A 17,742-nucleotide genomic window follows, 5' to 3' on the forward strand; every position below is an offset into this window, starting at 1 on the left:
GGCAGAGTATTATTTAAATGGTGATAGATTGGGAAATATTGATGTGCAAAGTGACCATGGTGTCCTTGTACATCAATCACTGAAAGCACTTGTGCAGGTACAGCAAGTAGTTAAGAAGGCAAATGGCATGTTGGCCTTCACTGCGAGAGTACAGGAGCAAGGATGTCTTACTGCAGCTGTACAGGGCCTTGGTGAGACCACACCTAGTGTATTGTGTGCAGTTTTGGTCTACTTACCTAAGAAAGGATATACTTGCCATAGAGGGAGTGAAGCAAAGGTTCACCAGGCTGATTCCCAGGATGGCAGGATTGTCGTTATGAGGAGAGATTGGGTGAATAGGCCTGTATTCACTGGCGTTTATAAGAATGAGAAGGGATCTCATTGAGATGTTTAAAATTCTGACAGGGCTGGGATGACTGGATGCAGGGATGATGTTTCCTCTGGCTGGCGGGTCTATCACAGTCTCAGGATACAGGTAGGTCATTTAGGACTGAGATGAGGAGAAACTTCTTCACTCAGAGGGTGGTGAACCTGTGGAGCACTCTCTCACAGAAGGCTGTGGAGGCCAAGTCATTGAATATATTTAATAAGGAAATAGATAGATTTCTAGACTCTAAAGGCGTCAAGGGGTATGGGGGGAGAGGGAAAATATTGCGTTGAGATAAAGGATCAGTCATGATCATACTGAATGGTGGGAGCAGCCTCGAAGGGCCGAATGATCTACGCCTGCTCCTATTTTCTATATTTCTATGTTACATCAAGTTTGAACAGCTGAAACGAATCACATTTAACAATGGACAAGATCCGTAAAAATCCTGCGCACCTATGAGGGGTTGCGTGAGCAGCAGTGTTGGAGGAATTCAAAAATTGCCCATCCTCCAACCTGCAAATACGCCTAGAGGAGCAAAGAATCCTTGCCGCTAGGGAGCAGCCGCCAGAGCAGACAGCTATGATCTCACCCATAGGCCTAAAAACTCAGGCAGACCTTTTCCAAACCATTCCCATGAACATTGGAATGAGAAGCAAGGCAACCTAGATAGGAAAGGTTCCCAACCCAGAAAAGAAAAAACAAAAGAAGGTGCGAGAAGCCCTCCCCTCCAGCCCGAAAGGAGAATTCCTGGAGGCCGGTGTGTTCTCATTGCAACAAAATAGGCCATTCCAGACCAAAGCTGGGGATTGTGAGGCAAGCCAGTTGGACTAGCAGGGCTTCACATGAGTAGTCCCCTGAAGGACGCCCCAATGGGTAGTGCTGCTGAGCAGGTAGAGACTCTTGCTGCAGAAACTTACCTTTGGGGGGGGCGTGGCACTATGTGTGTCTGAGCCAGACAAACTCCCAGACAGCTTCCAGAGTTTTGTCCTTCCAGGAACAGTCCCCCCTACAAAAGAGAATCTAACCATCGCCCCTTGATATTCATGGTATTACCATCGCTGAATCCCCAACTATCAACATCCTGGGGGTTATCATTAACTAGAAACTGAACTGGACTAGCCATATAAATACTGTGGCTACAAGAGCAGATCAGACGCTAGGAATCGTGCAACGAGTAACTCGCCTTCTGACTCCTCAAAGCCTGTCCACCATCTACAAGGCACAAGTTAGGAGTGTGATGGAATACTCTCCGCTTGCCTGGATAAGTGCAGCTCCAACAACACTCAAGAAGCTTGACTGATCCAGAACAAAGCAGCCCGTTTGATTGGCACCCCATCTACAAACATTAACTCCCTCCACTACTGACGCACAGTGGCAGCAGTGTGTACCATCTACAAGATGCACTGCAACAACTCACCAAGCCTCCTTAGGCAGCACCTTCGAAACCCACAGCCTCTACCATCTAGAAGGACAAGGGCAGCAGACACATGGGAACACCACCTGAAAGTTTCCCTCTAAGCCACTCACCATCCAGACTTGGAAATATATCATGGTTCCTTCATTGTCGCTGCGTCAAAATCCTGGAACTCCCTTCCTAACAGCACTGTGGGTGTACCTACACCACATGGACTGCAGTGGTACAAGAAGGCAGCTCACCACAACCTTCTCAAGGGTAATTAGGGATGGGAAATAAATACTGGCCTAGCCAGCGACGCCCACATCCCATTAATGAATTAAAAGAAATAGTAAAGGAGATGCCCCATGTAGCTGAAGACCCTGAAAGACGACAGGTTATTAAGCACGGAAAGGGAAAGGCTGAGGAATTGCCTGAAGTATGGCTGGCAGAAACCTTCCTTCTGGCATTAAACAGAGTCAAAGGGAGCTCCCAAACCAATAAGCAGATAGGGAGAGAGATGCCTCCCCCAGTCAAAAAGCCACTAAAGAGGGTAGCTGAAGCTGCACCTCCACTTGAAGGCAGTGGTGTTCGAAAAGACATGGAACATTTTAGAACAGCATCCCCTCCAAAGCTAAAGGCCCTGGTGAAGAAGCCAATGATTGATTTCGCCGACCACTTTCTGGTGAATTTAAAGGTGGAGCAGAAAAGTTCCCATATTGGCCCAGGAAAAAAAGTGAAGGTGATGGCACACCCAGTTGACAAACCACCCAGAGGTGCAGCAAGAGCTGACCATCCCTCAGAGGGCAGTGGTGTCCTGAAAAACACTTCACCTATCCTGCAATAGACTAGCAGAGAGAACCCAACCAGATTGGACCCCCATGCTCACCCACCTTCATGCAGAATTGCAAGACCAGAGCGAGGTAACCACTCCCTGTAAGATGATCCATAACCGCCCCCCCTGCACCAGGCTACAGCCCTGTAACCATACCCAATATGGATGTGCGAGAGGCCCCTGCCAGAAGGCCAAATTCCTGTCAACCCAGCCCAGAAAGGCTGGCCCAAGTTCAAGGGCCAACTGCCCACCTGATGCTGTGCCAACCAAAAGCACCTAGCACCAGAAGCTAGAATTCCCCATTTGTGCTAGTGCCCGGACCAGGCCCTGAATCCCCTACAGAGGTAACACCCCACTCTCCTTACTCTCAGCCAAACCCCAGTCTCTAGGTCCGAAAACCTGACCCCACAAGTTACTAAAGTGAACAGGCAAGAGCTCAGCTGGAGAAGAGCAGCTCAGCCCTATGATCAAAGGGCCTGGCACCCATGCAGCACTCCCCTGCAAATCACCCAGAGCAGCTTGACCATCACTCACCCTTGAGTGCCAACCACCCTGTAAAACCACCAGACCCTTTTTAAGGACACTTAATCAGGTGGTTGGAATGCCTGACTCCAGCAGAGGGAAGTCAGAACTCTAGCACTGAATAGACTTCCCCAAGCAGCAGGGAACTGCCACTTCCCCTGATAACTGTGTATCTGTTGTGCCGGCATGAATGAGAGAATGCCTGTATACTTCTGCACTTCCTATTCTTCCTTCCCTAAGACCACATTAAAAAAAAACAGAATTCATTTCTGTGTCCCGTTCAGAAGACAGGAAGGAAAATATATATATCTACAACCTAGTTACTTTATAAAATTATTATTTTTATTTTAAAGGTGCATAAAGGCTTTATTCCTGACATGCCTGACTAGCCATGACTCATACCAGAGGAATTTCTAACCTTCAGAAACCAGCAGGGACCTCGTTACCTTTAAAGAGGCGCTAATGTCCGTGGCTGCAGAAAATCAAATTCCAAAGAAAGGCGCCAACACCCTTTACATTTCTAAAGCAGAGCTGTGGCCAACAGAGACAGTGCATCTGCAAGGACAAAATAGCCCCTAATTCTTCTATTCAACCGGAACTGAACCCAGGCAGTCTATCATTTTACCATCTGCAGAAAGAGCTCTGTCCAGGTACATTGCCTGGCCCCAATCTACACTGTGAACTACTGGGATTCAGAAATCCTGTATCTGTGCCTATAAGAGTCATTCATCTCTACTTGCCTTCTTCCATTAGGGAAGTCATCGCTTCTGGAAAGACTGGTCACCCTGCAGCAGTTTCAGCCTGCTAAATCTGAAAGAATATACCATTGGACTTTTGATTCTGGACTCTGAACTCATGCAAAACTATAACTCTGACTTTATGATGGTCTTGCCCTATACCCCTTTCTTTCCCTGATCCATTTTTTATTGTACGAGTGAAAAAAAGGGTGGAACTCATTGCGTTGTGTGTGTGTAAAATAAACCAGCCCTCTTATTTTACCATATCTCGAGGCATCAAATTTCAAAGACACTGCTGCTTATACCACTACTTTGGTGGCAGCATTCAGAAGTCAGGCTTGCAGCTGAAATTGGGGGCATGATTAGCCACACCCGTCTGCCCCATTTAGATGCAGTAGGTGGGACTGCAGACTGGCAGGTTTTCAGGAAGAGAATTTTCATGTGACATTTTTACCTATGAACATGGGAACTGCCAGGCAAAAAAGACCAACATCATTTAGTTGGCCTTTTACCCTCCTGGTAGTTGCATGATAGGAAGATAATGGAGTTGGTGACTGATCATATCTATCAAACTCTATTGATTAGTCTACAATAGGTCCAGACACGAGATGAGCTATGGAGAACTTTGGGAACCTTGGGTTCAAAGTCACCTGTTGCTCCCAAGCATGTTGCATTCACCATATTTCATGTCTCAAATTTATCATATAAACTATATATATCATATATCCCAAAGTGTTATTTTAAGAAATCTGTCTAATTTTCATCTGAATGAGCCAATATGAACTGCTCCCAGCAACTCCCTAAAAAATCAGTTCAATAGGTTGGCATATATCTCACTGAAATACTATTTCAATGGGTTAGTTTTAAATATATTCCCCTTTTGAAGCCATATTGCACTGTTTGATCATACCACCACATTTTATTGGTTCAACATCCCAACACTGCTTGAAGATAGGTTCAAAAAGCGAAATCCAGCCCTACACTTTTTACTTTCTGTCGTTAAGTGCCACTTTTTAACATGTAAAGTTTTACGTATTGTAACAACGATATTAACCAGTGCAAAAGTATAATGAACATTTTGCTCACACAAGTTAAGCAATGTCATTTTTTTCCTCATTTCTGTTTTAGCATTCTCATTCTACTGTTAAAAAATTTTGGGACATTCAGTGGCAGGGCAGCATAGGATGTAAAAGTGACAAATGTGACAGTATTCAGATCTGCTTCTAATCCACCTTGTTGCAAGCAACAAAAAGAGTTGCATTTCTATAGCACCCTTCACGATCTCAAGATATCCCAAAGCACTTTGCAGTTAATGAAATATTTTTGAAATGTAGCCGCTGTTGTAATGTAGGAAACACAGCAGTCAATGATTGCACAAACAGCAATGTGATAATGACGAGATGCCTTTTTTTGCCAATGTTGGTTGAGGGATAAATATTGGCCAGGATATCAGGAAGAACTCGCCTATTCTTCTTCAAAATAGTGCTGTGGGATCTTTTACATCTGTCTAGGTGGTCAGACAGGGCCTTGGTTTCGCATCTCATTCAAATGTCGGCATTTCCGACAGTGTAGCTCTCCCTCAATACTGCACTGGCGTGTCAGCCTAGATTATGCGTTCAAGAATATGCACACATAAGTTGCCTTTGGAATAGAACATTCTGACTCAGGGATGAGAGAGCTCCCACTAAGGCATTGCCGACATGGTTAACAAGCAAGAGAGAAAGCTGAGTGGCTGGCTAACAATTACTCCTACACCATTCCTTCAAATTAAGTGCAACCCCCAAGCTCCACTGAAAAGAAGGTTACAATCTTAATGAAGTTGGACAAAACTTGCCTTCATTCCTGGGTCTAGAATATAGCTATAACAGACGGGGCCTTGCTCTTCCCTATCTCTGTAACCTCCTCCAGCCCTAAAACTCTCCAAGATATCTGCACTTATCCAATTCTGGTTTCTTATGCATCCCCTGTATTAATTACTCCACCACTGGCAGTTGTGCTTTCAGCTGCCTGGGTCCTAAACTCTGGAATTCCCTTTGTAAGCCTGTCTCTACCTCTGTGCTTCTCCACCTCCTCCTTTAAAGTGTTCCCTAAAACTTTTCTCTTTGACAAAGCTTTTGGTCACCTGTCTAAATATCAGTGGTTCAGTATCAGATTTTGTTTGACACTCTGGCGAAACTACTTCAGATGTTGTACTATGTTAAAGATGCTATATAAATGCAAGTTGTTGTTGTTCTTGTTGTATAAAACCAAAATCTTGTAGTCTCCATTATCAACCAACTGGATCCTCTTCGTTACAGTAACAATGGAGATTTTATCACAGTTACTCTTTACCGCGACTACAGATCTCAGTCTCATTGAGGCTAATAGCATCAGTAATAAGAAAGTGCAGTACAATTACACCACTACTCAATAAGCCATTTATATTTATCAAACATAAATATTTATCAAGAATAAACATTTCCTAACACAACAAAATAGTTAACACTTTTACAGTACCCACCTCAGTCTGAAATTAAAAGGGAGGGCAATTTGTTAATGTTTTCAAAACCCATTAATTGATACAAGACTCTGCGAAAGTAAATGCATCACCATTTGCTATTACAATCAAGGCATTCATCTCTTCCTTGAATTGCTTATAGGTCGTCCTCTAAAATGGGACCAGCATAAAACACGTTCTATAACATTACTTTTGTATAATCTAGAATAGCTGACTTGTAGAATTCAATTGCATATATAATGAACATTGCTATCACACAATTATCACACTCCGTAAGGTTCCAGTCTCAATCTCAGGGAGAAAAAAATTCTGATTTGATTACTTTCCAGGTTACTCATTGGGCGGAATCGTCCCAGATTTGGACTAAATGCGGTAGCCGGCAGGAAAAAGAATGTTTTACCCGCTGGCTGCAATTGCGGCTTTTCACACCATATTGTCCCAATCCTGCCTCATTAATCATGCATTCCTAGGAAACTTGCTGTTTTGATGGGGGGCAGCCTCTGATTACCCACCACGCTGTCACCTTGCCACTTCATCACGCCAGGTGCCATATTTAAAGTACAGCCGCGTGCACACCTCTCAGTGCTTCCAGTCCTGGATAGCTGCAAAGGCGACACAGTCTCAAAAGGCAAGAAGACAATAGCTCCCCGACGTGTCCCTTGTACGCCTTTTGGATACCATGGAGGCCTACCCTGATGTCCCCTACCCCCGCTCTGGCCACAGGAGGGGCAGCAACATCACTAATCCAGCAATGGGAGGCAGTGGCAGTGTTAGTCAGTGCCAACTCCTTACAAAAGAGGATGAATGATTTCCTCCATTCTGACAGGGTAGATCACTCTTCTCATCACGCTCAACTCACATGCTCACTAACCCATCACACATCCAAAGGAAACTCATTCACTGCCAGTTCAAGGGACATCACCATTCACCCTCTCACACACGCCGTCATTGTCCTCATCATGTCCATGGGACCACTCCCCACACACACATGCCAGCCATACTTATCATCTGGCCTGGCAGGTGGCCCACTTACACTCTCCATCTGTATTCATGCAGATCAAGCTGGCAAACAACAAGAGGGAGGAATGCCTGAAATCAAGGTCCTCACAGACTTTGTAAATAGAGTCATACAGCTGGCCAGTGAAAACCTGGACCGTTCCTGTGCCGACGGAGAGGTCGGCGGTGCTCTATCAAGTAAGGATCCAGCAGTACAACACCCATCAGACAACCAGTCAGTGAGTGATGTGTCCTGTTCCACAGGCCACTGCCATGCACTTATCTCTCCTTGATTTCGCAGGCACATCTGGGAAACACTCTCAGCTGAGAGTGTCCATGACTCAAGGCCTTCAATCAAGCCCCGAAGACACATCGGAAGAAGAATATGAAGGCACCCTCATTGAAGATCCATCACAGCCTCCACTCACCACACCCTCCAGAAGCGCAGAGACAGACACCTCAGTGTAACCTCAGGATCACAATCTGGTGAGCACATCACACTGCCTGATCCACAACCGGCAGGGCAGGGACTTGCACGGTTTCCAGGACTCGGAGAACTGCTGGAGGCCAGAAATCTGCTGAGTCAGAGTCAGGTGACGAGCCTCTGGACTCGGTCATACCTCAGTTTCTGGAGCTGCAAAGGCAAGCTCAGGAACATCAGGAAGGGAATTACGCTGCACTCCTCAGATTCAAAGCGCAATTGAGGAGTCCGTCCACCTTCAGTCCAAGGTGATAGCACGGCATGCCAATGCACCAAGGTCAACACTGGTCGACATGGGGACCTTGGTCCAGGACATTGGTCCTGCACTGGACCAATGCACGGGCTGAACTCCATCACTGATGCTGTAGTTGGCCTCCAGCAGTGTGAACGCGAGAGGGGTGTGGGGCAGCTTGATCTCAATCCAGCTTCCCCTTCTCCTCAAGGAGTGAACCAGAGGCCCTTGGACACCCATAAGGAGAAGGATCAGCAGATGCACAACCCGGGCCATCCATCCAGGTGACTCTCGCCATAGTGTCTGCTCATGCGACCAAACATGCCCGATGCCAGCGGGCACAGAAAATTCCGCCCATTGTATCAACAGCCTCATTGTCCCTCATTAAGTGCAAACTGGAGGAACATACAGTTTAATTTTGATGCCTTTTACCCTGTTACAATAGTGTAATATATTACTGAACATGCACTCTGCATAATAGACTGCAATCAGGTGGTCATAAATAAAGTAAATGACACCAAGCGGTAATAGTAGGTCTATAAGCAGGGAACTTGGTTGCATTATAGGAACAAGGGAGCAGGAGTAGGCCATTAAGCCACTTGAGACGTTTTGACCAGTCAATTGGATGATAGCTGATCTGTAACTCAACCCCATAGACCCATCTTTGATCCATATCCATTGGTACTCTCACCCAACAAATATTTACCAATCTCTATCCTGAAAGTTTCAGAGATCCAACTTTCTACTATTCTTTGATGCAATGCTTCCTGATTTCACTCCTGAACGTTCTGGCTCTAACTTTAAGATATCACCCCTTTTTTTCTGAATTCCCCCACTCGAAGAAATGATTTCTCTAGTTGTCTTATCAAATGCTTTTCTCATTTTAAGCACCTTGATTTGTTCACCCTTCAATCTTCTATGCTTAAGAGATTATGAGCGAAGCTTAAGCAACCTTCCCTTATAATTTAATCCTTTAAACCCTGGTATCAGTACAGTGAATCTATACTGCACCCCCTCTAAGGTCAATGTATCCTTACTGATGCCCAAAACTGAATGCAGTACTCCAGGTGGGGTCTGACCAACCAAATCATAACTTCCTCCCCTTTGTATTACAGTTGCCTTGTGATAAAGGCTAACATTCCATTGGCCTTTTGATTGATTTAGGTGCACTTTTTAGGGGTCAGTCTCCTTGCTCCTCCACTACTCCTAGCTTCTCACAATGTGGAAAACACTCCAAATTTTAAAATTATCCAAATGCAGCAAAATTCTGCCTGGCAATATAAAAGAACAAATCTCTTGCTTTCGAACTTCAGAAGCATTAGCCAGCTTGTGAAATAATCTTCTGTAAACAAGAAAGAACTGATTCTGGAAGAAACAAATTGTCTGTCACATTGATTTTAAATAACAGAGCATTTATGAAATGTTCAATACTTTGATGCTATTATGCGCCTACCAGCTATCCCTAAGCTGCTGAATTTGGCATCCTGCTACTAACATGGATTTTAACTCTGATATTGATATCATTTATGTAATTGTGAAAAAATTCAGCTTTCTATATATAAAATACAAGCCTTCCAAATAATGAAAGTAGTTGAATTACCAGTAATTAATTTCTAAATATTTCCTGTGGTAGTAGACTCTGTTTATCAGCAATCCTATTAAAATTAATGGTTAACATAAAGCAATCGTAAATCAGCGCAAGTTTAAATGAATAATTATTCTCTTGAAGCAGCTTTGCCAACACAAATGAATCTCAAATGGAGTCGTGATACAGTCAGAATACAAGTCCAGAGATATGAGAGTTGGTCTCGGCTCAGCTCCCACTCCCCCTGGTTTGAGGCCTCCTCTGCCACCATGCTTTATATTCTGCTCTGCTCTCCCTCAGTTCCTGCTCCTCCTCATCTTGGGCCTCCTCTGCCACTGCACTTCATTGACAGTGTCGTTGATAGTGGTATCAAGTGACATTTTCTCACCAATAGCCTGCTCACTGATGCCCAGTTTAGATTTCATCAGGACCTCATTACAGCTTTGGTCCAAGCATAGGCAAAAGAGTTGAATTCCAGAGATGAGGTGAGAGTAACTCCCCTTGATATCAAAGCTGCATTTGACTGGCCCTAGCAAAATTGAAGTCAGTGGGATCATGGGGAGAAATTTGCACTGGTTGGAGTTATACCCAGCACAAAGGAAGATGGCTGTGATTGTTGGTCAATCATCTCAGCCCCAGGACATCGCTGCAGGAGTTACTTAGGGTAGTGTCCTAGGCCCAACACTCTTCAACTGCTTCATCAATGACCCTCTCTCCATCATAAAGCCCAGAATTAGGGATGGTTGCTGATTATCACATAGTGTTCAGTTCCTTTTGCAACTCTTCAGATAATGAAGTAGCTCGTGCCACATGCAGCAATATCTGGGCAGCCTTCAGGCTTGGGCTGATAAGTAGAAAGTAACATTCACACCACACAGGTGGCAGGCAATGATCATCTCCAGCAAGAGAGAATCTAACAATGTCCTCTTGACACTCAACAGCTTAACAACAATAAATCCCTGACCAGGGTCACCCTTGACCAAAAACTTAGCTGGACCAGCTATGTAAGTAGTGTGGCTGCAGGAACAGTTAGAAGCCAGGTATTCTGTGGTAAGTAATTCAGCTCCTGACTCCTGGAAAATGGGAATAGTGTTGTCTGGTCTTTGTTGACCTGTGTGGACCCGATGGGCCGAATGGCCTCCTTCTGTGCTGTAAACGTCTGAGTGCAGCAACAACAACGCTCAAGCAGCTTGGCAGTTCCCAGCACAAAGCAGTCCACTTGATTGGCACTCCATCCACTATCTTAAAATTAAGTCCCTCCACCACTGCCAGATCATGGCTATCATGGGTACCATCTACAAGGTGAACTGTAGCAACTCACCAAGGTTCATTGACAGCACCTGCTAAATCAAAGTTAGCATGCAAGTACAGCAAGCAAATGACATGTTGGTCTTTAGCGCAAAGGGATTGGAGTACAAGAATAAGGAAATCTTGCTACAATTGTAAAATTTGGTGAGACCAAATTGTGGAGTTTTGGTCTCCATATTTATTTGGTCTCCATATACTTACATTGGAGGCAGTACAGCAAAAGCTCCCGAGATTGGTCCCTGGGATGTGTGGGTTGTTCTATGATGAGAGGCTCAATAAATTGGGTCTATGTTCTCCGGAGTTTAGAAGAATAAGAGGTGATCTCATTGAACATACAGGACTCTGAAGGGGCATGACAGGGTAGGCACTGAGATATTGTTTCCACTGGCTGGAGAACCTAGAGAATGAGGCCTCAGTCTCAGGAAAAGAGGGTTGATCACGAAAGATCGAGATGAGATATTTCTTCATTCAAAGAATTGTAAATCTTTGGAATTCTCTGCCCCAGAGGGCTGTGGATGCTCCATCACTGATTATATTTAAGGCTGGGGTAGGCAAACTATTGGTCTCTCAAGGAATCAAGAGATACAGGGAGTGGGCAGAAAAATGGAGTTGAAGCCCACAATCAGCTGCTCCTATCTCTTGTGTTCTGTGACCTCTAACGTCTACAAGAACAAAGGCAGCAGGCGCATGGAGACATCACCATCTGCACCACATTCCCCTCCAATTTACACACCACACCAACTTGGAAATATGTTGCCATTCTTTCATCATTGCTGGGTCAAAATCTTGGAGCTCTCCAACTACAAGTGCTCAGTGTACCTGCACCACAATTACTGCAGCGGTTCAAGGGGGCAGCTCACCGCCATCTTCTCAAAAGCAATTATGGGTGGGCAATAAATGTTGACCTTGCCAGCAACGTGCACACCCCAAGAATGAAGATAAAAGAATTGTCCACATTTCAAGTACTCCACTGGCTGTCAAGCGTTTTGGGATATGAAGTTGTGAAAGGTGCAATTTAAATGCAAGTTCTTTCTTTTTTGATTGGAACTCCCTTTGAAAATAACAAGTGTTGGCAAGATTGCTTTAAATGCAGACATCAACAGCTTTATCGCTACTGAAATCACCTAGGTAACATTAGCATATGGAATGATGGGTGTCCTAGCCTGCAGAGTGCAAGGAAAAGCAAAATGTAAAGACTTATAATTTGCAGACAATGCTTATCTCACCTCCCTACCTAATCAAACAATTTGACTTACAATTTACTGAATTTGAAATTGACCAACGCTACAGTTGTTCCTGTGGGATAAGCAGTGTACCTTCCTAACCAATGAGATTTATCATGCAAAAGAAACACAGGAATGATGGAGAAGGAGGGTGGAATAGAGTTGGTAAATTAGAATTAAATTAGTTACGAAAAGAGAATTAAAAGGAGGGAAAGAAAGATTGGATTAAGAGAGAGTGAAAAAAGACAAAGAAAAAATAAAAAGTTGATTTTTTTTTTAAACCTCCAACAACAATTTACTACATGCAGGAATGAGACAATTACACTGTTCCCTTTCTGGGTCAACAATGTTGATTGGTATTGCATTAACAATTATCACATCATTAAAGTACACTTACACTCTTAATTATCAGCCCTAGCTTTCTGTGATGGGTTTAATAGACATTGTGCAAATCCAACAAGTTCTCAGAGATAACAGGAAAGCTAAGGGCGTGACACCCTTTGTGTGAACCAAACAATGGAGCAACATAAATCAGCCAGGTAGTTCTGGGCATTTGCAACTCACTGTACATCTCTTTATTCCCCGAATATCCTGGCTGATTTACGGCAGATGAATTTCACTGCGGAGAAGAGTGAAATTACTCATTTTGGCTGGAAGAACATGCAGAGACAATATAAAAAAAGGGTACAACTCTCAAGGGGATGCAGGAGCAGAGGGGCCTGCATGTATATGTGCACAAATCATTGAAGGTGACAAGGCAGGTGGAGAGTGAGGTTAATAAAACATCCTAGGCTTTATTAATAGGGGCATAGAGTACAAGCACAAGGAGTGTATGTTGGCCTTGTGTAAGTTTTGGGTGCCGCACTTTAGGAAAGATGTGAAAGCATTAGAGAGACTGCAGAAAAGATTCACAAGAATGGTTCGATGGATGAGAAACTTCAATTATGAAGATCGATTGAGGAAGTTGGGACTGTTTTCCTTGGAGATGAGAAAGCTGAGGGGATATTTGATAGAAAATTATGGGGGGGCAAGACAGAGTAGATAGGGAGAAACTGTTCCCACTCGTGAAAGGATTGAGAATGAGAGAGCCTAGATTTAAAGTAATTGGCCAGAGAAGCAAAAGTGATGAGTAAAATATTTTTTACGCAGCGAGCGGTTAAGGTAGAGAATGCACTGCCTGAGTGTGTGGTAGAGGCAGGTTCAATCAAGGCATTCAAAAGGGAATTAGAGTGTTACCTGAAAAGAATGTGCAGGATTACATGGAGAAGGTGGGAGGAATGGCACTAAGTGAACTGCTCATTCAGGGAGCCAGTGCAGACACGATGGGTCGAATGGCCTCCTTCTGTGCTGTAACAATTCTGTGATTCCGTGGTGTGTCTTAAACACTATTATTTTCCAGCAAAATTCAGCCCAAAGACTCAGCACATTCCAATTAATTAGTTCCCAGTTCTCAAATCTTTTTCTAGTGTTTCCTTCCTCCTCCAAGTTCCAAAGGTATTAAAATCTATCCCCTAAGTATTAATTTCTGACCTAAACCTTTGGAGCCCTGGTGGTTTCCTACACTAGAAAAATGAAAAAAAAATCAGCCATTTTATCTCATTTGGTTCATTGAGGAAAAATCTGTGAGGAACTAGCAACTGTAAAATGGTTGTTTGTAGTTTAATACTTTAAAATAACACTTCATACAGCATACAGTACTCAGCTTGATTCAGTGTTATCACTCTCACCTCTGGCTCAGAAGATCATGGGTTCAAGCCTGAATCCAGAGACATCAGTATCTAATCTGGCAGGTGAATCAATAGCCAGCAGACACAGGATGAAAGATAATTGGCAAAAGAACCAGAGGGGAAATGGAGAGAATTTTTTTTTTTACACAAACACAGCAGCTTATAATGTTCTGGAATGCACGGCCTGAAAAGGTGATGGAAGCAGATTTTGAATATTTTCAAAAGGAAACTTGAAAGAAAAAGTCTTGGAAGACTACAGGAAAAAAGCAGGGGAATTGGGCTAATTGAAAAGCACTTTTAAAGTGCCAGCACAGGCACAATGGGCTGAATAGGCTCCTTCTGTGCGAGACAATCCCATGAATCTTGGCTAGCACTTTAGTGCTGTACTGAGGGAATGCTGCATTGTCATATGTGCCATAATTTAAATGATATAAATAGTCATTTGGTAGCACAGAACTTGAGTATTGCTGAAAAAAAGAGACATATTGAGGCTTTTCATTTTGCCTCATGTTCATCAGGACATTTCGCAAGAATACCAACATAAGGGGAAAACAACAATTTATACTGTATGAGAAATGAGTGCTTACTGGTCGACAAGTGGAGTCTAATTGGTAAAGACATTGCCATGGAGAATGCACCAATTCTTGGTGACTGACAGTTATCTGCCAAGCATCGTTTGAAATTTAAACCAGGCAGCTTGACCTCAATTGATCAAGGCATTGCCCTGAGGAATGAGTCAACAAATGGCCGTCACTTATTTTGTTTAGCTGAAACAGGTGCAACGTGTGTACATGTTCTTTCTGTCTGCAAAGAACGGGGCCCTGTGTATTAATATCTGTAGCTTCTAGTACACTCAAATGCGCCACACTGCAAGCCCAACTGACAATCTTAAATTGCTTGTTAGCTTCAACATGTCTCTTTTCTCAGCAATACACAAATGATATGTTAAATCAAAGGAGGGGGAGACATGCATTTTTGTCAGTGAACTGATCAGAAAAAAGCATTATAGGCACCATTGACAAACAACACAAACACAGCCAGAGAGTCAGACATTAGCCAATCAAAATTTGTGGATAAGACTTTGGGCAGGTGGACAGGACAAATTAGCATTAAATTGAATCACAGCCATCATTCATTTACTGTATTTCAATCATACTTCAGAAATTTCACTTCAACATGTCAAAAGTGTAAGAAAGAAAAGAGAAAAGAAATCAAACATCTCGTCAGATCCTAATAATTTGCTCTTTCCTCAGGCAAGAGTTGAGAATTTACAGCAGCTGTCAAATTTACAGAAACGTTTCTCAACAATCAAGCTTTATTTGACCTCGGAATATGATAATATAAGCTATTTTCCCCATAGCGGGCATGAGGGCAACAACCAGAAAAGGATGGGCCAATTAGACAGAGCTCCACCTGAGCAACAAAACATCGTAATCTCTCTAGATCCCACAATTTGTGAGGTACGCTGATGGTGATCAGCTAGTATTAAAAACCATATCTGAAGTAAGTTATTATGTTTAGGGGCCAGGGGAAAGGTGGGTGTTGGATGGAAGGGGAGACAGAGAAAGAACAAAAGGAAAAATGCCAGTGATAAGGTGGCGTGCAGGTGTGGCCAAATGGATGATAGTGAGAGGCCTTTGTTCACCACTGTCTCTTTCAATTCAGACTATCCATGTTCAACCTTTTTACCTCAATCAATTTTCAAAATTTAGACAACATTAAAAAATCACATGAGCTTCACTCTCATGGGTTATTGCCATCTGATCCCTTAATATCAATTGCAAACTTATGGGAGAGAAGGTTAAGAGGAGAGTTAATTGAAGTACTTAAAATTATAATAGAGCAGTTAGGGAGAAACTGTTTCCACTGGCAAGATGATCAGTAACCAGACAACACAGATTTAAGATAATTAGCAAAAGAACCAGTGAGGCAATGAGTTGTCATTATCTGGAATTAGCCGCCTGGGAGTGTAGTGGAAGCAGATTCAACAGCAACTTTCAAAATGGAATTAGATGTATACTCGAAAGGAAAGAAAATTCAGGGCTATGGGGAAACAACAGGATAGTGGACTAATTGGATAGTTCTTTCAGAGAGCAGGCACAGGCACAATTGTCAGAATCGACTTCTGTGCTGTAAGATCGTATGATTTTTGCAAATTGTTGCTGGATATCCACCATTGTGTTCCACTGATTATGTGCCCAGTTGCAGGGTATAATTTGTATTGCTCTTCGTTCAAACTCAAATTCCACATTACAACAGCACTTCGCCTTTTCAGCTGAATTAAGAAAACAGCACAGTACCTCGTTGCTTAGTGATTGAAGACACTGTTGATGCTTCTGTGGCAGTGGGCCATGCAGCAAGTGAACTCTCACTACTGGGAGTTACAATTTGGATGCCTTCTCCTGGCTTCTCTTGGTGTTCAAATGCAAAATTGCTGGTTTCTGGGCTCAATATTGCAGACGTTGTTTCAGCAAACGATGAATTTGAGGTAAATACGTGCTCCTGGAAAAGGGAAAGAAAAACACAGATTACTTGTAGAGAAATATTGCATTACTTTGATGCGCACTCTCAAAGAAGAAAATGGATTGTAGAAAGCAACTTTTGTGGATGACTATTTCCCAAGTGAAATATGTTTCCAATTTTTTTTAAGCATTGATATATCAGCTATTCTAGATTTTAGATAAAATTTTCTTATTTATATGGATGGATGTTACTCCGTTGCTCCCCCCATCAATGTGGCATTGGCAGACAAGGCGTCTTGCAATGGAAAGATCTGAAAATACATAAGACCATAAGACATAGGAGCAGAAATTAGGCCATTCGGTCCATCAAGTCTGCTCCACCATTCAATCATGGCTGATAAATTTCTCAATCCCATTCTCCCGCCTTCTCCCCGTAACTTTTGATCCCCTTACCAATCAAGAACCTATCTATCTCGGTCTTAAATACACTCAATGACCTGGCCTCCACAGCCTTCTGTGGCCATGAATTCCATAGATTCACCACTCTCTGGCTAAAGAAGTTTCTCCTCATCTCTATTCTAAAAGGTCTTCCCTTTACTCTGAGGCTGTGCCCTCGGGTCCTAGTCTCTTCTACTAATGGAAACATCTTCCCCACGTCCACTCTATCCAGGCCTTTCAGATTTCTGTAAGTTTCAATCAGATCCACCCCCATCCTTCTAAACTCCATCGAGTATAGACCCAGAGTCCTCAAACGTTCCTCATATGTTAAGCCTTTCATTCCTGGGATCATTCTCGTGAACCTCCTCTGGACCCTCTCCAGGGCCAGCACATCCTTCCTGAGATACGGGGCCCAAAATTGCTCACAATATTCTAAATGTGGTCTGACCAGAGCCTTATAAAACCTCAGCAGCACATCCCTGCTTTTATATTCTAGTCCTCTCGAAATAAATGCCAACATTGCATTTGCCTTCCTAACTACCGACTCAATCTGCAAGTTAACCTTAAGAGAATCCTGGACTAGGACTCCCAAGTCCCTTTGCACTCCAGATTTCTGAATTCTCTCCCCATTTAGAATGGGGAAGAACGTCTATGACGTCTAGAACGTCTATGCCTCTATTCTTCCTACCAAAGTGCATGACCTCACACTTCCCCACGTTGTATTCCATCTGCCACTTCTTTGCCCATTCTCCTAACCTGTCCAAATCCTTCTGCAGCCTCCCCGCCTCCTCAATACTACCTGTCCCTCCACCTATCTTTGTATCATCTGCAAACTTAGCCAGGATGCCCTCAGTTCCTTCATCTAGATCATTAATGTATAAAGTGAAAAGTTGTGGTCCCAACACTGACCCCTGTGGAACTCCACTAGTCACCGGC

At 43.4% G+C, this 17,742-nt stretch overlaps 1 protein-coding gene across 1 annotated transcript in view; it reads right to left on the minus strand.

Moving 5' to 3' along the window:
- Nucleotides 1-17,742, minus strand: part of LOC144679053 (dyslexia-associated protein KIAA0319-like) — a 116,746-nt gene that overhangs the window by 95,229 nt on the left and 3,775 nt on the right. The window contains exon 2 of the mRNA XM_078539313.1: nucleotides 16,207-16,408. Coding sequence (XP_078395439.1) covers nucleotides 16,207-16,408 — 202 coding nt within the window. The remainder of the gene's footprint in view (nucleotides 1-16,206; nucleotides 16,409-17,742) is intronic.

Source organism: Cetorhinus maximus, chromosome 3, assembly GCF_964194155.1.
Source record: "Cetorhinus maximus chromosome 3, sCetMax3.hap1.1, whole genome shotgun sequence".
Classification (NCBI taxonomy): Eukaryota; Metazoa; Chordata; class Chondrichthyes; order Lamniformes; family Cetorhinidae; genus Cetorhinus; species Cetorhinus maximus.